This window comes from Stegostoma tigrinum, chromosome 5 (assembly GCF_030684315.1).
Source record: "Stegostoma tigrinum isolate sSteTig4 chromosome 5, sSteTig4.hap1, whole genome shotgun sequence".
NCBI classification, from domain to species: domain Eukaryota; kingdom Metazoa; phylum Chordata; class Chondrichthyes; order Orectolobiformes; family Stegostomatidae; genus Stegostoma; species Stegostoma tigrinum.
The window spans coordinates 92153428-92177808 of record NC_081358.1 but is presented as its reverse complement, the minus strand read 5'-3'; the positions used below and the strand labels follow the sequence as shown (position 1 = coordinate 92177808).

At 43.7% G+C, this 24381-nt stretch overlaps 1 protein-coding gene across 2 annotated transcripts in view; it reads left to right on the top strand.

Annotated features, from left to right (window-relative positions):
• The first annotated feature begins 337 nt into the window (after nt 1-337).
• The window catches only part of tp53inp1 (tumor protein p53 inducible nuclear protein 1), a 36121-nt gene continuing 12077 nt past the window's right edge, over nt 338-24381 (top strand). The window contains exons 1-3 of one of the 2 annotated variants that reach the window (XM_048529845.2): nt 338-410; nt 11834-12105; nt 19239-19581. In XM_048529845.2, coding sequence (XP_048385802.1) covers nt 11988-12105; nt 19239-19581 — 461 coding nt within the window. In that variant the 5' untranslated portion in view covers nt 338-410; nt 11834-11987. Of the gene's footprint in view, nt 411-5423; nt 5619-11833; nt 12106-19238; nt 19582-24381 lie in introns of those variants that run through there. The other variant, XM_048529843.2, reaches the window with a different exon arrangement.

The following is a 24381-nucleotide window of genomic DNA, read 5'->3' as shown; positions in this document are numbered from 1 at the left end:
ACAGTGCAATATCTAAAAGTCAGGCAAGTGGCATGAACTTTCTCTGCGCTCAGATGCGGTTTTTCTTTCCTTGTCGACTCGATCCTCTTGCCTTAGCCGAGAAAAGAACAAAGCCAAGGAAGCCTCAAGCGAGCAACAGGAACGGGTGTAATCGGATAAAGTGTACTTTGTTTAGCTCGTTTGTATTTTCTTTGGTGTTGAAGTGTCGCGTCGCGTTAATCTGACAACGTTGATATTTTAAAACCCAACCACCGTACCCTTTTGTTTGCGATCGTCAGTAGCTCGGGTATCGGTTTACGCGATCTTTTCTTACAGCCAGGATTCCAGCTGGGCTCTTTAAATCGCTTACGTTAGCTTTTTAAGGCGTAACAGTCTTTAACTGGGCTGTGCGGTTTTTTCGAGAAGCTGAGGTTAGAGACGTTTTGTTGTTGTGCTGCTGTGGCTCTTAAAAGCCTCTGCGGATGTTTGTCTTCCTGCGTGGAATGTTTAATGAACGGTTAATCAATGTTGTGGTTTCTGGATAGCAATTTTGTGTGTTGTCGACATCAATAATTCAATTTCAATATATTTCGTTTCACATCACCCTGTTATCGAAATAAATTGGAATCAGTTATATGGATTATTTATGGCAAAATGTGACTTCGTGGTGCTGGAATGAAAATGTTTTCGACGAACAAAGAATTGGACCATTAATGCAGTAAATTTGTTAATCCACATCGTAGTGATTAACTTACATTGCAACACACCAGAAGCTTCCGGGTGTGAATGCTTCTGGTGGAGGTGACCTGACCTGATCGAAGGGATTCTGAATCCAGGTGGTACCTGCTCAAGTTCCATCTTCCCCTGATTCGGTAGAGCTCCGTGATGTCACAATAGGACCTGGCGTTCGATTCCGGGGATTTTGGATTGTAGCCAGCCGGTGCTATGGCAACCCTGGGGCTGCTTCCATCCTCAGGCCAACGTGCTACTCGGGTATCATTTAGACGTGGTTCGTTACTCAGATGCTGCTAGGTGGCTGACAGTGGGTTTACTTAGCTCAACCATCCGGCCATGCGTTGTTGATTTGCGTGCATGAAAAATTTGTATCATCAAGTGGACCCACTATTGGATTAATGCCAGTAATCTCTGGACAGCTGACTTGTTCTTCACTTTTGATGATTAAAATTACCATGAGTTCCTATGATTTTACTGATCACAGATTATCAATATAACATTGTGAAAAAAATCACGAGCATTTAGAAATTGCATACGTTCCTTAGTTTAGGTAATGTCCCTTGTATAAATTATTAAACTGGTTTATTAAATAAATGGAATGGTAATACTGTCCGCAAAACCACCAGACAAGCAAACTCATTCAGTCCGTTATAGCCTGACTGATCCTACAAAATCCAATACACGAGCTCAGATGTTTTCCCTTTTAGCACTTTAACCAGAACTTCATTCTTAATCACCTTTCACTTAGAGGAAGCTATTTGTTTTTGATTAACTTGTAGGGTGTGGGTGTTGCTGTTGTTGCTGGCCACCATTTATTGCCCATTCTCTAGATGGCTTTGAGCAGGTGGCGATGAGCTGCCGCCTTGAACAGCTTCAGTCCATGTACAGGACACCCCTCTGTGGTAAAGAATTCCATAGATTCACTGCCCTCTGAGAAAAGAAATTCCTCCTCCCTTTATTTGTAGATATATGCTCTCTGGCTTTAGGCTCTCACAAGGGCGAACAACCTTTGTGCATCTACCTTGTCAAGTCCCCAAATACCCTTTGTATGTTTCAATAATATCGCCTCATTCTTCTAAGCTGTTATGAGTACAGGCCCAACCTACTCGAGCTTTCCTCGTAAGATGGTCCCTGCATTCTTAAGTTGAGCATAGTGAACCTTCTGTGGACTGCCTCCAATGCTAGTGTAACTTTCAATAGATTAGGGGCCCAAAACTATTCACAGTATTCCAGCTGTGGACTGACTAGTGCCATGTGTGGTTTTAATATAGTCTGTATATTTTTGAATTCCATTCCCTTTGAAGTAAAGGCCAACATTCCATTTGTCATCTCCATCACCCACTGAACCTACATGCTAGCTTTTGTTAATCATGCATGAGATCTCTCAGATCCCTGTTTGCTGTAGCTTTTCTGTATTCTTTCTCCCTGCAAATAATATTCAGCTGTTCTATTCTTTCTGCCAAAGTGTGTAGCCTCACATTTTCCCCATATGTTGTTCCATCTGTCAGGCTTTTGCCAAACTGCTGAATCTGTCTCTAATTCTTCTGACTCTGTCATCTTCACCACTTGCCCAACCAACTATTTTAGTGCTATCATCAGACTTTGTTACAATACATTAACTTTCTGCATCCAAGTCATAAACATATGTTGTAACAAATGGTGGCTCTGGCACTGATCGCTGTAGCACTCCACTAGTTGCTGGTTGCCATTCTGAAAATGCCCCCCTTCTCCCAGCTCACTGTCTTCTATTAGTAAACCAATCCTCTATCCACACTAATGTATTACCTCCAAAACCGTGGGATCTTAACTTATTAAGTAGCCGAATGTGGTACCTTATCAAAAACCTTCTGAAAATCCAACTATATTACACCTGCTGCTTCCCTTCCATCTATTCTGCTTGTTACTCCCTCAAACAATTCTCATAAATTTCAGGCATGAAACAATTCTGAATATGCTTGATCATGTTATGTTTTTCTAAATGCCCAGCTATCAGCATAATTGTGGCAGGAAGAGTTCATATTCAGCTTCACAAACTGTACTATGTACTGTTTTGTCGAAATAGACCAAAAAAACCTCCAAACCTAAAGTCTCAAATTTCTGAGATAACAAGGTGTAGAGCTGGATGAACACAGCAGGGCCAAGCAGCATCAGAGGAGCAGGAAATCTGACGTTTTGGGCCCAGACTCTTCTTCAGAAATGGGGGAGGGGAAGAGGGTTCTGAAATAAATAGGGGGAGAGAGAGGGAGGCAGTTAGAAGATAGAGCAAAAGATAGGTGGAGAGGTGACAGATAGGTCAAAGAAGTGGGAATGGAGCCAGTAAAAGTGAGTATAGGTAGGGAGGGGATAGGTCAGTCCAGGGAGGATGGACATGTCAAGGGGGTGGGATGAGGTTAGTAGGTAGGAGATGGGGGGGCTTGAGGAGGGGATAGGTGGGAGGAATGACAGGTTAGGGAGGTGAGGACAAGCTGGCGTCATGTCCATCCTGGGCCTCCTGCAGTGCCAAAACAATGCCACCCGAAGGTTGCAGGAACAGCAACTCCTATCCTGTTTGGGAACCCTGCAGCCCAATAGTATCAATGTGGACTTCACAAGCTTCAAAATCTCCCCTCCTCTTAAAACCCAACCTAGCTTGTCATTCCTCCCATCTATCCCCTCCTCCCACCTCAAGACCCCCACCCCCATCTCCTACCTACTAGCCTCATCCCACCCCCTTGACCTGTCCATCCTCCTTAGGCTGACCTATTTCCTCCCTAACTCCCTACCTACACTCACCTTTTACTGGCTCCATTCCCACCTCTTTGACCTGTCTGTCTCTCCACCTATCTGCTCCTCTATCCATTTTCTATCCGCCTCCCTCTCTCACCCTATTTATTTTGGAACCCCCTTTTTCCCCCCCCCCCCACCCATTTCTGAAGAAGGGCCTGGGCCTGACACATCAGCTTTCCTGCTTCTCTGATGCTGCTTGGCCTGCTGTGTTCATCCAGCTCTACACCTTATTATCTCAGATTCTCCAGCATCTGCAGTTCCTACTGTCTCTCAAATTTCTGAGTTCACTTCTGGGGAAGGGTCATTGGAGGCAAAACGTTAACTCTGGTTCTACTTCACAGATGCTGCCAGATCTGCTGAGCTTTTCCGGCAATTTCTGTTTTTGTCTCAAATTTTTTCTTTTGTTTGGACTTTGGAAGCATACATTTCTGAAAAGCATTTAGTGATTGGAGACTTGTCCCAAAGATTGATCTAGCCTTTCCTGTTGACCCAGTTCATCCTTTTTTTTCGCACCACCTTTTGAAATCTATTTCCTTGAGACAAAAATCAAAATATTTGTACCTCACTCGAGGGTTGTCATGAAAATTTTGATTTCTTCGTCCTGGTGGATATTACAAAAAATCAATTTGACGTGGCCATTTATACATTTTAAAAAGAAATGTTTGCAAATTCCTTCATTTTAGCCATTTGTCATTTCCACAAGACTTTATCGTTCTTGTACTTTCTTCTGTATTCATGAGTTTTGGTAGGGGTTGTTCTTAGCCTATCCTTTCAACTGAAAACCACTTCTTTTTGCCATCATTCTGCTGGAAAGCGAAAGATGAAAAGTAATTTGGTTGTTTTATTTTCTACTCATGTTTGAGCAAATGAGCATCTATAAATTAATTGCACAGTTTTTGAGGTGTTGCTGCCACGTCCCGGCAGCCAACATTTTAGTGTTTTATACAAGAAAGTTTTGAGCTGACTGTTCTAGAAAGTGAGCCTGACTACACGGCCTCTAATTGTAGTAAACAGGCTCTTTTAAACTTCCTTTCAAGTTTTGTATTATTGCTTTTTGGTTAGTCCTTGCAATTTACCATTAGTGTTCCTCGTCATGGTTTGTATCAATTCTGATCACTTTCCTGGCTTTAATTTGAGTTCCTTTAGGATGAACAAGTTGACATTTAGCCTGATTCAGTCATGTTGGCTGGAACTTTGCCAGTGGCATGCTGTTACTGACCAGCTAAATGGGCTGGCATGCCTCTTGCTTGGTGCATATTGGCCAATGGAAATTTTGGGGATGTTTCCTCCTAATGTGGAAGAAGCAATGGGCGGAATTTTCCACAGCCACGATTGGCATAAGCAAAGACAAGATCTTTGGAAAATATAACACAAACAGAAGTGAAATTCTGAACATTTTTTAAAAGAAGACTTCTTTGAGATAAAATGGGAGTTCATTGCCTTGCTAATGAACAGTGGCCGTCTTGTTTCCATGCATTTGCCTGTCGTTATTAGCTAAACTCTGCTCATTTCAATGCAGTTCCATATTTTACTTGCCTTTCCCAAAAAGTAGACAACACCAAATTCTGACATTAAAGTCAGTGGTTATTCAGTGGCAGCAGGCCACCACTTGCTTATCCAGACTGCATTTCAACCCTGTCCTTGCATGGTCCATGGACACTGTCCCCTTCCACCCTTCATCCCTCACTGGTGGATATCACTAAACAATCAGCTTCACCACATCAGGGCTGCTTTTAATCTACTTAGCACGTGACTTCAGTCTGGAGCTTGGGGGTGGCTATGTCTTGCACCCTTCTTCAAGGACACTTTGCATGCACAGGCACACTGACACCTCTTGCATTGACACAGGATGTATCTTTGTAGCTCTTTAGCTTATTTTCTTAGCATCCACCCATTCTGTACATTGGCTTCATTTGTGTCTTGCAGTGCATTTATTGCAGAGAGAGGCAAGTGGCTCAGAATAGAACAGTCAAGGACGGGAACATGTGGCTGAATGTCTCCTGACCACATCAACACTGCACTGCACCATGTGCCTGCAGCTTTCACAGCAAACACACTGCATGTGATGTTGAAACGAACATGTCCTTAGTGGGCTCAAGTGGAACTATGGGTCAGTCAGAGTGAGCCACCACAGCCAGGTAAGGGGCTTGTCTGAGTCCAGCCCAGGGGGTTGGTTTTGGTCATCAGGGAGTCAAAATTTCCCTTCCTGCCTGACTCGTTCACCCTGCATGCCACATTTCCTACTCCTGAGATTTTCAGAAAATCCATCCCTGTTTTTACAAGAATTCTGTGCCACATCCTCGCCATTCTTGTTGTTTTGTGTATGTTTATCTTATTCAGTCCTCTAATCAATTGAGTGATTGCCAGTTCTTTTCAAATGTTACAGCAGTACAACATTGCATAGTTATCCTTTACAACCAAAAGAAAATTGTTTTATATCTAAAACAGACTCCAATTATTCTGAATGTTTTCCAATTAGCATGATCCTCAGTGCAATGTGTGGTCTCGATCAAACACCAGTTGTTAGAATGGGAAGCTTATACTTTCAACAGTTATAAATCCTGTGGTGATTGAATTCCACCCCTTTCACCAAATCTTGAGAGAAAGTTAGATCATAAGTAGTCTTCACTTCCCAAATGTTGTTGAGTGAATATTGTAACAAGGTGTAGAGCTGGGTGAACACAGCAGGCCAGGCAGCATCAGAGGAGCAGGAAAGCTGATGTTTTTGAGTCTGGCCCCTTCTTCAAAAAATGGAGGCTGGGGATTCTGAAACACGCTGGACAGGTCAAGGAGGTGGGGATGAGGCTAGTAGGTAGGAAGTGGGGGCAAGGCATTGGTCAGTGAGGTAGGAGGACCGGATAGGCTGGAGAAAAGATGGACAGGTCAAGTAGGTGGGAATAAGATGGGTTGGTCTTGGGATGAGGCCGGGGGTGGGGAGATGTTGAAGCCTGTGAATTCCACATTGAGACCATTGGGCTGCAAGGTTCCCAAGCGGAATATGAGGTGCTGTTCCTCCAGCCCTTGGGTGACATCATTGTGGTGCTGGAGGAGGCCCAGGATGAACAAGTTGTCCAAGGATTTGGAGGGGGAGTTGGAGTGGTTTGCGACTGGGAGGTGCAGTTGTTTGTCACAAACCGAGCGTAGGTGTTCCACAAAGCTGTCTCCAGGCCTCCGCTTGGTTTCTCCGAACAGCACTTCATATACCGCTTGGGAACCCTGAAGCCCAATGATCTCAATGTGGACATCATAAGCTCAAATCTCCCCATCCTGACCACATCCCTGCCTCCTTGACCTATCTGTCTTTTCTTCCACCTATCCGCTGCTCCCACCTCCACCTCCACTTCCTACCTACTAGCCTCGCCCCCGCCAGCTTGACCTGTCCGACTTTTGTCTCCCACATACCCCTCCCTCCCTCACTGACCAACCCCCATCCCAACTCCCTAACTACACTCGCCTTCACTGCCTCCATCCCCGCCTCCTTGTCCTGTCCATCTTCTATCTGCTTATCTGTTCCTCTAACCGCTTTCCATCATCACCTTCCCCCATCTCTCTCTTTATTTCAGAGATCCCCTCCTGTCCCGCATTTCTGAAGAAGGGTCCAGACCCGAAATGCCAGCCTTCCTGCTCCTCTTCTGCCTGGCTTGCTGTGTTCATCCAGCTCTACACCTTGTTATCTCAGACTCCACCATCGGCAGTTCCTACTATCTGAGTAAATATTGTCTTTTTTTTTTCTGAGCAAAAAAATCTTTGTCCAGTGATTCTTTTTTTCCTCTCTCCTTTTGCATTCCTGAAAATGCACTCTCATCTTGGAGTAGAGTTTATGGGCATTGGTCATATTGTGATACCTTAACTACTGGGAACTTAGGCGATAAGAATCAGCAGGTTTGAGCATAACATTGCCACAGATGTGCTGAGTCCTGTTCTCACCTGTTAAAAGCCATTTGTACACTTTTCCGAGATAATGGGAACTGCAGATGCTGGAGAATTCCAAGATAATAAAATGTGAGGCTGGATGAACACAGCAGGCCAAGCAGCATCTCAGGAGCACAAAAGCTGACGTTTCAGGCCTAGACCCTTCATCAGAGAGGGGGATGGGGAGAGGGAACTGGAATAAATAGGGAGAGAGGGGGAGGCGGACCGAAGATGGAGAGTAAAGAAGATAGGTGGAGAGGAGAGTATAGGTGGGGAGGTAGGGAGGGGATAGGTCAGTCCAGGGAAGACGGACAGGTCAAGGAGGTGGGATGAGGTTAGTAGGTAGATGGGTGGGAGGAAGAACCGGTTAGGGAGGCAGAGACAGGTTGGACTGGTATTGGGATGCAATGGGTGGGGGGGGGAAGATCTGGGCTGGTTGTGTGGTGCAGTGGGGGGAGGGGACGAACTGGGCTGGTTTAGGGATACAGTAGGGGAAGGGGAGATTTTGAAACTGGTGAAGTCCACATTGACACCATTAGGCTGCAGGGTTCCCAGGCGGAATATGAGTTGCTGTTCCTGCAACCTTCGGGTGGCATCATTGTGGCACTGCAGGAGGCCCATGATGGACATGTCATCTAGAGAATGGGAGGGGGAGTGGAAATGGTTTGCGACTGGGAGGTGCAGTTATTTATTGCGAACTGAGCGGAGGTGTTCTGCAAAGCGGTCCCCAAGCCTCCGCTTGGTTTCCCCAATGTAGAGGAAGCCACACCGGGTACAGTGGATGCAGTATACCACATTGGCAGATGGGCAGGTGAACTGCTTAATGTGGAAAGTCATCTTGGGGCCTGGGATAGGGGTGAGGGAAGAGGTGTGGGGGCAAGTGTAGCATTTCCTGCGGTTGCAGGGGAAGGTGCCGGGTGTGGTGGGGTTGGAGGGCAGTGTGGAGCGAACAAGGGAGTCACGGAGAGAGTGGTCTCTCCGGAAAGCAGACAGGGGTGGGGATGGAAAAATGTCTTGGGTGGTGGGGTCGGATTGTAAATCGCAAAAGTGTCGGTGGATGATGCGTTGTATCCGGAGGTTGGTAGGGTGGTGTGTGATAACGAGGGGGATCCTCTTAGGGCGGTTGTGGCGGGGGCGGGTTGTGAGGGATGTGTTGCGGGAAATGCGGGAGACGCGGTCAAGGGCGTTCTCGACCACTGTGGGGAGAAAGTTGCGGTCCTTAAAGAACTTGGACATCTGGGATGTGTGGGAGTGGAATGTCTTATCGTGGGAGCAGATGCGGCGGAGGCGGAGGAATTGGGAATAGGGAATGGAATTTTTGCAGGAGGGTGGGTGGGAGGAGGTGTATTCTAGGTAGCTGTGGGAGTCGGTGGGCATGAAATGGACATCAGTTACAAGCTGGTTGCCTGAGATGGAGACTGAGAGGCCCAGGAAGGTGAGGGATGTGCTGGAGATGGCCCAGGTGAACTGAAGGTTGGGGTGGAAGGTGTTGGTGAAGTGGATGAACTGTTCGAGCTCCTCTGGGGAGCAAGAGGCGGCGCCGATAAAGTCATCAATGCCCGCAGAACGGGCAGCCCTCCGCTCCCTCCGCTCCAACCCCAACCTCACCATCAAACCCGCAGACAAGGGTGGCGCAGTGGTAGTATGGCGCACTGACCTCTACATCGCCGAGGCCAGACGCCAAGTCTGCGACACCACCTCCTACCGCCCCCTCCATCATGACCCCACACCCGAGCACCAAACCATCATCTTCAACACCATTCACGACCTCATCACCTCAGGGGACCTCCCACCCACAGCCTCCAACCTCATTGTTCCCCAACCCCGCACGGCCCGTTTCTATCTCCTTCCCAAAATCCACAAACCTGCCTGCCCTGGTCAACCCATCGTCTCAGCCTGCTCCTGCCCCACCGAACTCATCTCCACCTATCTGGACTCCATTTTCTCCCCTTTGGTCCAGGAACTCCCCACCTACGTCCGTGACACCACCCACGCCCTCCACCTCCTCCAGGACTTCCAATTCCCTGGCCCCCAACACCTCATATTCACCATGGACGTCCAGTCCCTATACACCTGCATTCCGCATGCAGATGGCCTCAAGGCCCTCCACTTCTTCCTGTCCCGCAGGCCCGACCAGTTCCCCTCCACCGACACTCTCATCCTCCTAGCTGAACTTGTCCTCACCCTCAATAACTTCTCTTTTGAGTCCTCCCACCCCCTACAGACTAAGGGGGTGGCCATGGGCACCCGCATGGGCCCCAGCTATGCCTGCCTCTTTGTAGGTTACGTGGAACAGTCCCTCTTCCGCACCTACACAGGCCCCAAACCCCACCTCTTCCTCCGGTACATTGATGACTGTATCGGCGCCGCCTCTTGCTCCCCAGAGGAGCTCGAACAGTTCATCCACTTCACCAACACCTTCCACCCCAACCTTCAGTTCACCTGGGCCATCTGCAGCACATCCCTCACCTTCCTGGACCTCTCAGTCTCCATCTTAGGCAACCAGCTTGTAACTGATGTCCATTTCAAGCCCACCGACTCCCACAGCTATCTAGAATACACCTCCTCCCACCCACCCTCCTGCAAAAATTCCATCCCCTATTCCCAATTCCTCCGCCTCCGCCGCATCTGCTCCCACGATAAGACATTCCACTCCCACACATCCCAGGTGTCCAAGTTCTTCAAGGACCGCAACTTTCCCCCCACAGTGATCGAGAACGCCCTTGACCGCGTCTCCCGCATTTCCCGCAACACATCCCTCACACCCCGCCCCCGCCACAACCGCCCTAAGAGGATCCCCCTCGTTCTCACACACCACCCCACCAACCTCCGGATACAACGCATCATCCTCCGACACTTTTGCCATTTACAATCCGACCCCACCACCCAAGACATTTTTCCATCCCCACCCCTGTCTGCTTTCCGGAGAGACCACTCTCTCTGTGATTCCCTTGTTCGCTCCACACTGCCCTCCAACCCCACCACACCCGGCACCTTCCCCTGCAACCGCAGGAAATGCTACACTTGCCCCCACACCTCCCCCCTCACCCCTATCCCAGGCCCCAAGATGACTTTCCACATTAAGCAGAGGTTCACCTGCACATCTGCCAATGTGGTATACTGCATCCACTGTACCCGGTGTGGCTGCCTCTACATTGGGGAAACCAAGCGGAGGCTTGGAGACCGCTTTGCAGAACACCTCCGCTCAGTTCGCAACAAACAACTGCACCTCCCAGTCGCAAACCATTTCCACTCCCCCTCCCATTCTTTCGATGACATGTCCATCATGGGCCTCCTGCAGTGCCACAATGATGCCACCCGAAGGTTGCAGGAACATCAACTCATATTCCGCCTGGGAACCCTGCAGCCTAATGGTATCAATGTGGACTTCACCAGTTTCAAAAACTCCCCTTCCCCTACTGCATCCCAAAACCAGCCCAGTTCGTCCCCTCCCCCCACTGCACCACACAACCAGCCCAGCTCTCCCGCCCCCCCCCCTCCCTCACCCACTGCATCCCAATACCAGCCCAACCTGTCTCTGCCCCCCTAACCGGTTCTTCCTCCCACCCATCCCTTCCTCCCACCCCAAGCCGCACCCCCATCTACCTATTAACCTCATCCCACCTCCTTGACCTGTCCGTCTTCCCTGGGCTGACCTATCCCCTCCCTACCTCCCCACCTATACTCTCCTCTCCACCTGTCTTTTTTACTCTCCATCTTCGGTCTGCCTCCCCCTCTCTCCCTATTTATTCCAGTTCCCCCTCCCCATCCCCCTCTCTGATGAAGGGTCTAGGCCCGAAACATCAGCTTTTGTGCTCCTGAGATGCTGCTTGGCCTGCTGTGTTCAACCAGCCTCACATTTTATTATCTTATACACTTTTCCAGTAGGGGTCGCTGGTTTTCAATGAGAATGAAATTAGTTGCAAAAACCAAGTTGCTGGCACCAGCTCAGCAGGTCTGGCGGCATCTGTGGAGGCGAAAACAGTTAACGTTTCGCTTCTGGTGACCCTTCCTCAGAGCTTTTCCAGCAACTTTTTGTTCTTGATTTACAGCATCCGCAGTTCTTTTGGTCTTTATAATGAAATTGGTTGGCTAGTTCTTATGCTGCCTCCTAACTGAAGGAGATACTGGATTGTAGTAACAGTGTTGTATTTGCAAAACGTAACGTCACCTAGATGGGGGATACATCCTGCAGCTGTCGTGAATTCTGTGGCATATTCATTTGGGATATTATTGGGGGGAAAAAAATGAAGAATGATATTTGCATTGAGGAATTTCACAAGTTTAAGCTGAGTTTTTGTGATTTCTAATAATAAAGTTGTTGCTTTTAGGTGTATTTTAGTTTAGGTTTCTCAGATTATGGGATATTATTGTATATTTGTTTTATTCCATCCCGTTTAAGTTCCCTTTATTGATATCTTTCAATCTTTCTTCTACACAGATAAATGCAAACTTGTATTTCTTCACTGTATAGAATTTTGGAATTCTGTGCATTTTGAGCACCTCCTGACTTCCTTGCACCACTAAAGCGATTAGTTGCTCCATTCAGTCAATCACCACTGTACAACAGAAGAAGTAACTGACTTGACCAAGCTATGTACCAACGCTTCTCTAGTATGCTCTTTGGAATGATTGACCATGCTGAAAATAACAGCCAGGAACCTGAGCTTTGTGAGAAGGAAGATGACGAATGGATTCTGGTCAATTATATAGGTGAGAAAATTAGATCCAGAACATAAATTTAATGTGAATAGTATGATAAATAGTTAATTTTATATTTGTCGCTTCAGTATTAGCCTGATTACTTTGTATTCAATAAGGCACTATAACTGATATAGATAGGATTACTGTTTTATTATGAATCATCGTGCAATGACTGACAGTTTTGGAGATGTTTGAACCTCCATTTTCATGTCAGTTTTGAGAGTTTAATCACATTAAAGCTGTCTTTTGTACAACCAGGACTTTTTTGTCCACAAATTGATATTTAAATTTTCAATTGCTCTAAATGCCACAATGGTAGCATGTACAATCATGAATTAAATAATTTGATTGCCAACCTGTGCTGAGTTAACTATACTTAATCAAGTAATGCTTCTGGACTGGGGAGAAATCTTCTGTAATCCCTGTTAGGAGTAAAAAAAGGACAAAGAGCAATGTCAAGGTCAGGGTCAGTAGTAGTGGTTAGTTCTATACTGCATTAGCTACACGGCCAAGATACTAGAGTTCTTGTGTTAGAGTACACTTCCCCACGTACAAGCCCCAAGTTTCTAAAGGCAGTGTAAAATTGACTTAGTCACACCAAATACTACAAGTGAGACTATTAAACAAAACTTGAAATAAGAAATAAAATCTCTTGAAGTGCCTCAAAACAAGTAGATTACATGACTACAGTTATGTTAATCAAATGATCTCTCAACACTGTTTCCTTTCATATCACTCTGCAAATACCTATTGAAGATTTATAACTTAATTTCCAGTAAATGGGGAGTGTATTCCAGTAAGTTTTCTGTTATATTAAGTATCTTAAGGATTGTTTGTATTCTTTTATGTTTGTGTTTACTTGTTTACAATTGGAACTTGAAGGCAGCTTAGAAAGAGCTATTTTCTTGCTTCTTTTGAAATGATATTCTAGTCTTGAGAATCTGTAGATAGTCAGCCAGGCTCCGCCCAAAAATTTGGCAGGAGACAAGTAGAACCCAGTTTAAGAAAACAACAGGAAGCCAACTGCACAAGTTTTATTTCATTTCCGATACCTTTCGATCTGTCTTGTGATGGGAAAGCCTTTTATCATTGGCTCGCATGGCGCAAGTATAATCAGTTTATAGAGTCAGGGGAGTCTCGCCACACTGCAAGCTTTCACTTCCTCATTGTTTAGAATTCATTGCAAAACTGGAGGCTGATAAGCTTAGTGAGAGGAGGCATCCAAATTGTTCCAGATAGGTGTAAATGGGTCCAACTCTTTCCTTCCCGCAACCCCTTTAAAAATTGTCTTTTTAAATGTTTTGATTATGGGGGTGAGGTGGAGAGGTGGGGGTTGCAGGTAGTCTGTCAGATGGGAGGCATGTAGAGAATTTCACCACCTATCATGTGTTGATTTCCAAATATGATATAGCTGTCTCTCACACTATATGTAAGCAATAGCCTGAAATTGTCTGTGTCTCTAAGGTAGGATTCTGTGAGTATGACTATGTCCCAGACACCACTATCACCATCCCTGGATATGTCCTGTCTCATCAGCAGGACAGACCCAGCAGAGGTGGTGGCACAGGGGTATATAGCTGGGAGGGAGTTGCCCTGAGAGTTCTCAGCATTGACCCCGACCCCATGCTGTCTCATGGCTTCAGGGTAAACATGCTGATCACCACGTACTGTTCTCCCTCAGCTGATGAATCGTTACTGTTCCATGTTGAGCAACACTTAGAGGAAGGAAGCACTGAGGATGGCAATTTCAATGTCCGCCACGAAGAGTGGCTCGGCAGCAGTACTACAGATTCGGGCTGGTCAGCTGCTAAAGGACATAGCTGCCAGACTGGGTCTGCGACAGGTGGCGAGGGACCCCTCCCCACTTTGACCATTACTACAAGCTGGCCGATCAACCTTGGTACAATGGAGAGTGCAGGTGGGCGTGCCAGGAGTAGTACCAGACGTACCTGGGGATGAGGTGTCAACCTGGTGAAGCCACCAAACAAGACTCGCACGCCAAACAGCTTAAGCAGCAAGTTAAAGACCGAGCTAAGCGATCCCACAACCAATAGATCAGATCTAACTCTGTGTGGTCCTGCCACATCCAGTTGTGAATTGACGTGGACAAGTAAACAACTCACTGGAGGAGAAGGCTCCACAAATATCCCCATCCTCAATGATGGAAGAGCCCAGCATGTCTGTGCAAAATATAAGGCTGAAGCTTTCACAGCAACCTTAAGCTAGAAGTTCCAAGTGGATGATCCATCTCGACTTCATCCCATAGCCCCCAGCGTTACAGTCTTCAGCCAATTTGATTCACTCTGTGATATCAAGAAATTGTTGGAGACACCGATGCTACAAAGACTATTGACCCTGACAACATTCTGGCAATAGGACTGAAGACTTGTGCTGCAGAACCTGCTGTCCCACTAGCCAAGCTCTTCCAAAACAGTTACAACACTGGCATCTACTTGACAATGTTGAAAATTGCCCAAGTATGTCCTGTGAACAAAAAAAAAGGACAAGTCCAACCCGGCCAAATTAGTGCCGCGTCAGTCTCCTCTTGATCATCAGTGAAGTGATGGAAGGTGTCATCAACGTCATTATCAAGCAGGACCTGCTCAGAAACAACTTGCTCAGTGACGCCCAGTTTGGGTTCTGCCAGGGCCGCTCAGCTCCTGACCTCATTACAGCCTTGGTTCAAACATGGATAAAAGAGCTGAATTTCAGATGTGAGATGAGAGTGACAGCCCTTGACATTAAGGCAGCATTTGAGCAAGTGTGGCATCAAGGAACCCTAGCAAAACTGGAATCAATGGGTATCAGAGGGCAAACTCTCCAATGGTTGAATTCATACCTGATGCATAGGAAGATGGCCATAGACTTCAGCTCCAGCACATCTCTGCAGGAAACCCTCAGGATAGTGTCCTAGGCCCAACCATCTTCAGCGGCTTCATCAATGACCTTTCCTCCATCATAAGGTCAGAAGTGGGAACGATCGCCAACAATTGCACAATGTTCAGCACCATTCGCGATGACTTGGATACTGAAGCAGTTCGTGTTCATATGCAATAAAATTTGGACAATGTCCAGGCTTGGACTGACAAATGGTAAATAACATTTGCGCCACACAAATGCCAGGCTATGACCATCACAAATAAGAGACAATCTAACCACCTCCCTCCGCCCCCCCCCCCCCCCCCCCCCCCCCCCACCCTTGGCATTCAACAGTGTTACTATCACTGAATCCCCACTATCAACATCTTTGGGGATTATCATTGGCCAGAAGCTAGGAATACTGCAGTGAGTAACTCACCACCTGACTCCCTGAAGCCTGTCCACCATCTACAAGACACAAGCCAGGAGTGTGATGGAATACTCCCCACGTGCCTGGATGAGCGCAGATCACACAACACTCAAGAACCTTGACACCATCCAGCCTATTTGATTGGCACCACATCCAGACCCTTCACTGCTCAGTGGCAGCAGTGTGTACAATCTAACAAGATGCACTGCAGAAATTCAACAAAGATCCTCACACAGTACCTTCCAGTCCCAAGACCACTTCCATCTAGAAGGACAAGGGCAGCAGATATATTGGAACACCACCAGCTCCAAGTTCCCGTCCAAACCGTTCTCCATCCTGACTTGGAAATATATCGCCATTCCTTCACTGTGTCGCTGGGTCAAATCTTGGAATTCCCTCCCAAATGGCATTGAGAGTCAACCCACAACAGGTGGACTTCAGTGGCTCAAGAAGACCGCTCACCAAGGTCCTATCAAGGACAGCTAGGGATGGGCAATAAATGATGACCCAGTCTACACTGTGTCCAGAAATGAATTTTAAAAAATTACCAGAGTTAGACCCACAGTCGTGTTTTCACTGCGATGCCTGTTGGGTATCTTTACTACAGCCTCTACCAATGTGTTGAGGGCACCACCAGCATGGCATTCAATGGATTTCGGGACTTCTCCTGAATGAATTGGAATGCTAACAAACAATAGCATAGGTTAGACTTGTTGTTTTGAGCAGGGGAATGTGACATCTCCTGAGAGACAGCATACAGCAAAAACTCTATTCAAATTGCTCCTGGCCAAATTGCTCCATGTTGATGATTTTAGAGGGACGCAGTTGCGTAGTGCTAATGTGACTAGACTAGTAAACCAGACCTGCAGCCTCATGTTCTTGGGACCTGGGTTTGTATCCCAACACTGCTAAAGGTGAAATCTAAATTCAATAAAACCAATAAAATCTAAAAATGTGTAACTGTTGTCAATTGTAAATCCCTATCAGGTTCACTAATGTCATTCAGCGAAGGAAACCTGCCATTCTTTCCTGAATTGGCCTTTGCAGTGGTCTGGAGTCCCATAATGTGGTTGACTCTTGACTGCCCTTGTAATGGCCCTCAAAAGTCACTCCTGCTGGCCCAGACAGTAACATCCACTTGCCACGATCGAATTTAAAGAGAAACGTTCCATATACTGAGCTATGTAGAAATATTAGTGTTTTTTTCCACAAATCTTATTATGGAATTGCCTTGTTTTCTTTCATTCTTGTTTAAACAACTTTAATTGGCAATTTTAGAAATAGACCATAGCATAGATCTTATTAATCAAGAACACTTCTAGACTTTGTCACTCATGTTGGATAATTGAATATGTTTCTTTCCATGTGATGCTACCTCCAAAATGAAATGCTGTTTTTTCTCTGCACTGTTTAAATTTACATAGCTGGGAAGTTTATTTAGGTTCAAGCATGACATCATCTTTTGAGCTTCTATTTTTGTTTTTACAAAATTTGGGCTTTGAAGTAGATGTATTGAAACTGTTCCCTCTGTTTAAGGGATCCAAAACAAAAAGGCATGATTTTAAAATTGGAGCTAGGTCATTTAAGAATGAAATCAGGAAGGACATTTTCCAAACAAGAGATGGTACAAATCAGGAATTCCGTTTGAGTCAACTTGAATGTTCAAGGCTGTAATCAAGAATGTCAAGAAATATGGAATGAAAGCAGGTAAATGCAGTTGAGGTACAGATCAGGTACAATCTGGTGGAAAGATGAAACAGGCTAATGGGTTAAATGTCCAATTGAGATTTCTGTGGACCACTGTACAGTTCTGTTGGGAGAGGCACTTCTGTAAAAACAAAACAAGTTTGTATCTTACAATAGAGCATCAGAAGTAAATTCTCAGTCTCTATGCAGTAACTTTTAATTAAATTATTTTATTTTAAACGTGGAATCTTTTTGCATTAAGCAAACTGAAATAGCAATGTAGAGTTGAATGTAGCAACCAGATTTTTAAAAGTTTTAAAACTCGTTCACAATGGAATTTCTGAAGCTTTTTTTAAATACTACGTGTTGTGTACATTTCCAAAACAACTTTTTCCCCAATGTATTTTTCATCAAGCAGCTACCGACTTGCAGATTTGAGATCCTGACTGTGTGCTACAGTTGAATCCAGCTGTATCCTACAGTGCAGTTGAATTTATGGCCCTCATTTATATATCTGGGATCTAATTTGTACTGCATTACAATAATTTTGGAGAACAGCTGATATTAAAACAGTATGTATGCAATTAAAGCAACCAAGTGTTTTAAAAGAAAACTTCATACAACTAGATTGCACCACTTGTGAAAGAAAACCAAGAATTTATTTCCAGTCGTACTATTAAATATATATGTTGCCAGGACTGATCCTCTTCCAGTATTACACATATTTTCCAGCAGCAAGTGTTGGATGATGATCAGGATTGTGCGCTCTAGTCTACAGATACTGAGGTCCAATGTAGAATTTCCATTTAACTACCAATTAAGGTAATCTGTCAACAGAAATGAGAAACTGAGCTTGAAGCCTTCCGTCTGCAGTGAAGTTGTTTCTTGCTGCAAAGATCAAGCAATCTCTATTGTGTGGATTTCACATTTCCTGACATTAATTTCATTCTGAAGGTAGTTGGAAAATAGAGTCTAGTAAAATTTGAGCTCATCAAGCAAGTTAAACAACCAAAGATACTGAAGAATTCATGCAGACAACAAAACAGGAATTAACAAGCAATGTTTATCATTTGCCTTTTCCAATTTTTCCGAAAGTGAAGTAAAGGTTGCAACAAACAAATGGGATTAAAGTAGAACCGGAAATAACAAAATATAATAATTTTAAAAGTCTGTTTTCATGATTAGAGGTGTTGTTCAAAAGTAAAATAATTAGTAGTCTGTTTAAAAACCTAGTTATGTCTCCTTCATCAATGTGCATCAATTTTCAAGAGCTTTTAGCAGCAAAGGTAATAATGAAAAGAATAAAAGGATGCTCTTGTCAGTCGTTTTTCATTGATAACTCTTGACAATCACCTCCAATAGTGGACCCAAGTGAGGGAGAAGGGATTCATTGGCATTGATTTCCAGCTTTTTGTATTTTAATTGCAAATGTGTAGTCACCCCAAGTTGCTGTTGGTCTCCTAAAGTAATAATAGCGAACACTGACAGTATTTGCTGTCATTACTGTCCTAAAATCTAGGCCATCATTAATTTTAGTGCTGAACTGTACTTTTGATTTGCCCACTTTCTCATGGTCTCATTATATCATGGCATTGATAACATTTTGGAATTTGAAGTATCAAATCTGATAAATTTCTACTCATCTTTCTCAATTTTAAAAGTCATTGCTAATTCAATTTATGTAATACATGTAAATTATTATGTAAAAGACACTAATGCAGCATTAAAAAAAGTTTTTAATTTTAATGAATAAAATGTTCTGTCCTTGAAGTTGTGTTGAAGGGATAGAATTAATGCTGTAAATATGTTGAAGAAAGATGTTTATTATGGTGTTTTGAAACCATGTCATTGTTGATGTGTATTCATTTAGCTCATGTTCGTAATATTTGTTTTTAAAAGTGACACAACTTGGTTTTTGGACACTCCTGTAGGTGCATAACTTAATGTAATTCTTTCTTTTGTTCTTTTTGTACGCAAGTGTTGACAATATATGTGTATTGAATATAATCTGCAGGATTGATTACAAAATAAAATTAATAAATGTGTTTCCTTTTCTCATCCTACCCCTGATACCTGCTTCATTTTTTTTAAACTTTAATGCTTTGCCACTTGCATGCCCTTTTTTTTTCTGTCTCCTAATTCTAACACCACTTGACTGCTTTGTTAGATGCTTGCACTGAATTGTCTAGAGAAGAATTGGATGGCATAGACAGAGAAGGCTCTCCAGAATCAGCTATTTTCTCCTCTTCAACCTCTTCTCTTGAGTTGCTCGGCAATTGCAGTGACCCTTGCTTTCTTCAGCTTGACTCCTGTACTTTGGAGGAGAGCTGGTTCATTACCCCTCCCCCCTGTTTCACTGCAGGTGGCCATGCCCCAGTGCAGGTGGAGACCAGTCCAATGGAAAATCTTCTTATTGAACACCCCAGCATGTCTGTATATACTGTGCACAATGTCCGAAGCAATATGAGAGAGAACAGCAGGTCTGTTGAATATGAGAAAGAAACTATCAGGTAGGTTTGTAGAAATGGTGATTTTGAAACTTGTGAAATACAAATTTGGGAGTTACATGAGGAGAGAACTTCTGATCCTATTTTACTTTTAAAAATTCAAAATGTATATTCTTTAAATAACAAACATGGAAACTTTTTATTTTGATCTAGCACAAATTCTAGACATAAGAATATCTAAGACACAACATGTTGAGTGATTGAACTTAGTGAATACTAGAACTGAAGTAGTCTATTGTAGTCCCAATATTTATTACAAAAATTCAAGATGGTAATCTCAAAACTGCATTATGGATTGATATTTCAATTTTCAAGTATGCTCATCTTGCCCCATGAACAGTTCAGGAATAAAAATGATAAAGTTGCACAAAAGTGAGCCTTTGATTGTGCAATTGTATGTTTTTTAGAACTTAAACCTGTCATCCTTCATAAAACAAATATGAAAGCCTCCTTTGAACAACATTATTTGAACTCTAACATTAATGCCAAATGTAGCTGAGTGAAAAGATATGATTTCATTTTCTGACCAACATCAAGTTGATTACATTTACTCGGGATAGGTACCATTTAGTTATGTTACAGGACCAGTAATCCAGAGACCTATCTGGACATAAGAACAAAACAATAGAGCAGACCACTCTGCCCATTGAGCCTGTTCTGTTATTCAATACAGTCATGGCCGATCTTCTTTTAATCTCAACTCTACATTGGTGCAATGGCCCTGATAATTTTTCACCCCTTGATAACCAAGAATCTATCCACCGCTGCCTTTAAACATTTAAAGACTGCCACTGCATTATCAGGAAATGAATGTCAAAGACTCTCAACTCTTTGAGAGAAAAAAATGTTTCCTCATCTGTGTTTTAAATGGGTGCCTGCTTATTTTTAAACTATGATCTTTAGTTCTGGATTCTTACAAAGAGGCACCATCCACTCGGTCAAATCCCCTCAGGAACTTACATGTTTCAGTTAAATCACTTTGATTCTAAACTCCAAAGTCCCAACCTGTCAAGCCTTTTGTCATAAAGCAATCCACTTGTTTCAGGTATTAGGTTAGTAAGTCTTCTCTGACCTGCTTCCAAAACATTAACATCTTTCCATAAGTATGATGACCGATACTGTATATAGTGCGCTAGATGCCATCTCACCAATGCTCTGTATGACCGAACTCAAATCCCACCACGGCAACTTGGGGGATTCAAATTCAATTAAATAAACGTGAAATAAGGAGCTAATATCAGTAGTGACCATGAAGTCATTGGATTATTTTAAAGATTCACAATTATCCTTGGGGAAGGAAACCTCACCATATGTGACTTCTGCAATGACTTAGTAATCATCTTGAGTACAATTTAAGGATAGACAATTAATGCTTACTATAGAAGGTAGGTTTGCTCAGTTGGCTGTGCAGCCAACTTGCGATGGAGTGCGAGACTATGGTGGCTTTACCTCGCCAATAACACCTATGTCCTTTAAAGAAAGTTTGCGTGTGTTGCTACTTGAAACAATACATTTGCAGTAATGTTAGTGACCTGGTTTTAAATTTAGTGGTATTTTAATGTAGGAACCTGCCTGCTAAGAATATGTAATTGAATCTATTCGTCTTTTTGTTTTTTCATTGCTAAAATGAAAATCTTAAACTTACAACACTGCTGTTAGAAAGTTTTTTGAAGAGTAGGGAACTCTTAAAATGGGGTCCTGATCAGATTGAATGTATTTGAAGAATGGTAAAACTGGCTACTTGACAAATTAAGACAAAAATAATATTTAACTTTCAACTTTGCATGAAATACAAAAGAAATGTTTAACTTGCTGCAAGCAATTTGCAGGTAGCGTTGACTGCTGCACAATGTCAGAACAAAACGTTTCTTGGTAAACAACTTGCCAAAAAAAATTTGGTTTGATTTTTAATTTTAATTTAAATTTTGCAATGCGCACATTCAACCAAAACAACAGTTTCTTTTAAGTTGTTTAAAATTTTGAAAAAATAGCTTTCAAAAAGGGAGAATTGGATCCATGTGGTTCAGCTATTCTTTTTTATTATTTTTTCCTAAGTGTAGGAAATACTATGATATTTTTGCAGCTGTTTTTTATTCCTCTACAGTGTGAGCTACACTTGTATAATCTGTTCAAACTGAGCTATGAAATAGTTATTTCCAGAATTAAAGTTATTTTCCACCAAAAAGCCAATTGAATCACTGCTGTTTTTTGAGTTTATAGATTCCTGAATTGGAACAAGTACACATAATCATAGGAACAGTATATTTATTTGTTACACTTAAAATGATGTCATATTAACTCCTCAAAACCATGTGCGCTGTTTATGCAATAAAAGGAAGTTGTCCTATATTCAGTAGATAGTAATCAACAAATATACATAGATAAACAAATATATATAGAAAAACAATTTCGCAGGGTCTAGAGGAATTAGTGAGAGAAAGACAGTGAGTCAGAAAGAGAGAAACCAAAATGAAAACAGAAATTGCTGGAAAAGTTCAGCAAGCCTGGCAGCATCTGCAGAGAGAAATCAGAGTTAATGTTTCAGGTTCAATGTTGGCACTTGGAGTATTGCGTCCAGTTCTGGTCACTGCATTATAAGGATGTGGAAGCTTTGGAAAGGGTGCAGAGGAGATTTACTAGGATGTTGCCTGGTCTGGAGGGAAGGTCTTCTGAGGAAAGGCTGAGGGACTTGAGTCTGTTTTCATTAGAGAGAAGGTGGTTGAGAGGTGACTTAATTGAAACATATAAAATAATCAGAGGGTTAGATAGGGTGGATAGGGAGAGCCTTTTTCCTAGGATGGTGACGGCGAGCACGAGGGGGCACAGCTTTAAATTGAGGGGTGAAAGATATAGGACAGATGTCAGAGGTGGTTTCTTTACTCAGAGTAGTAAGGGAATGTAATGCTTTGCCTGCAACGGTAGTAGATTTGCCAACTTTAGGTACATTTAAGTCGTCATTGGATAAGCATATGGATGTGCTTGAGATCGGTATGACAGGTCGGCACAACATGGAGGGCCGAAGGGCCTGTACTGTGCTGTAATGTTCTATGTTCTATATTCCTTCCTCAGAACTGATAATAGCTGGTACAAGGTTGGTTTTTAGGGAGGAGAGGGTGTAAGGAGTGAACACTGGGTGGAGATAGAGCCCAAAAAGAGAGAGAAGAACAGTTGGACAGACAAGAGTGGATAATGGTCAGCCTGGGAGAATGAATAGTTGTTAGTGGCTAATGATGGTGTGTAATAGCAGACTATGTGTTAACAAGGCCTGGTGCGTGGAAATTGTGGTATTATAGACCAGTAAGCCTATGGTAGCTAAGTTACTTGAGAAAATTCTGAGATAAGTTGCACAAGCATTTGGAAAGACAGGGTTTGATTAGGAGGAATAAGCATGGTTTTGCGCATGGGAGACTAAAACTCAAATTTGTTAGAATTCTTTGAAGTGACCAAGATAGTGGCTGAGGGCACGGCAGTAGATGTAGTCCATATGGATTTCAGTAAGATCTTTGATAAGGTTCCACACGGTAGGCTACACTGGAAGGTTAGATTGCATAGAATCCAGGGACAGGTGGCAAATTGGATATACAATTGGCATGATGGTAGGAAGCAGAGAGTAATAGTGGAAGGATGCTTGTTGGACTGGTGGCCTGTGACTAGTGGTGTGTCTTGGGGATCGGTGCTGGGCCCATTGCTGTTTGTTACATGTATCAATGATTTGGATGAGAAGGTGCAAGGCATGATTAGTAAGTTTGTGGATGGCATTAAAATAGGTGGTACTGTGGACAATGAGGAAGATTATTGGAAATTGCAGTAGCATCTTGATCAGCTGGGGAAAGGGGCTGAAATGATAAATGGAGTTTAATATAGATAAGTGTGAGGTGTTGCATTTTGGAAAGTCAAATCAAGGCAGGAGTTTCATGGTGAATGATAGGGCCTTGGGGAGAGTAGTGGAACTGAGGGACCTTGGAGTTCAGGTGCACGGTTCTCTGAAAGTGGAGTCCCAGGTAGACAAGGCAGTGAGGAAGGTTTTTGGCACACTGGCCTTCATCAGTCAGGGTATTGAGTATAGAAGTTGGCAAGTTATATTACTGTAGTAGAGGATGTTGGTGAGGCCACATTTGGAGTATTGTGTTCAATTTTGGTCATCATGTTATAGGTTGCACATTATTAAACTGGAAAGAGCGCAGAAGAAATTTACAAGGCTGTTGCCAGAACTCCAAGGACTGAGTTTTATAAGGAGAGGTTGGACAAGCTAAGACCTTTCCTTTAGAATGTAGGAGATTAAGGGGGGAATTCTTAGTGTATACGATCATGAAAGGAATGGATAAGTTGAATGCACTCAGTCTTTTTTCCAGGGCTGGGGAAATGAGGACTAGAGGGCATCAGTTTAAGGTAAGTGGGGGAAGAATACCTGAGAACCTGAAGGGCAACTTTTTTATGCAGAGGGTGGCAGCATATGGAATGAACTTCCAGCAGGAGTTGTTGAGGTGGGTGCATTAACAACATTTAAAAGGCATCATGGCTGGGAAAGGTTTAGAAGGATATGGGCCAACCGTAGGGAAAAGGGATTAGTGTGGATGGATAGATCAGTTTGGGCTGTAGGGTCTGTATCTGTGCTATAGGACTCCATGCAAGTAAAGTGCTGCATCATCTGGAAGGTATGTTTGGGCCCTTGGATACTGAAGAGGGAGGAAGTAAATGGGCAGGTGTTACACCTTCCTTCTGCAGTTGCAGGGGAAGGTGCCTTGGGCTTTGAGGTTTGTTACGAGTGAAGGAGGAGAGGACCAGGATGTCCCAAAGGGAACA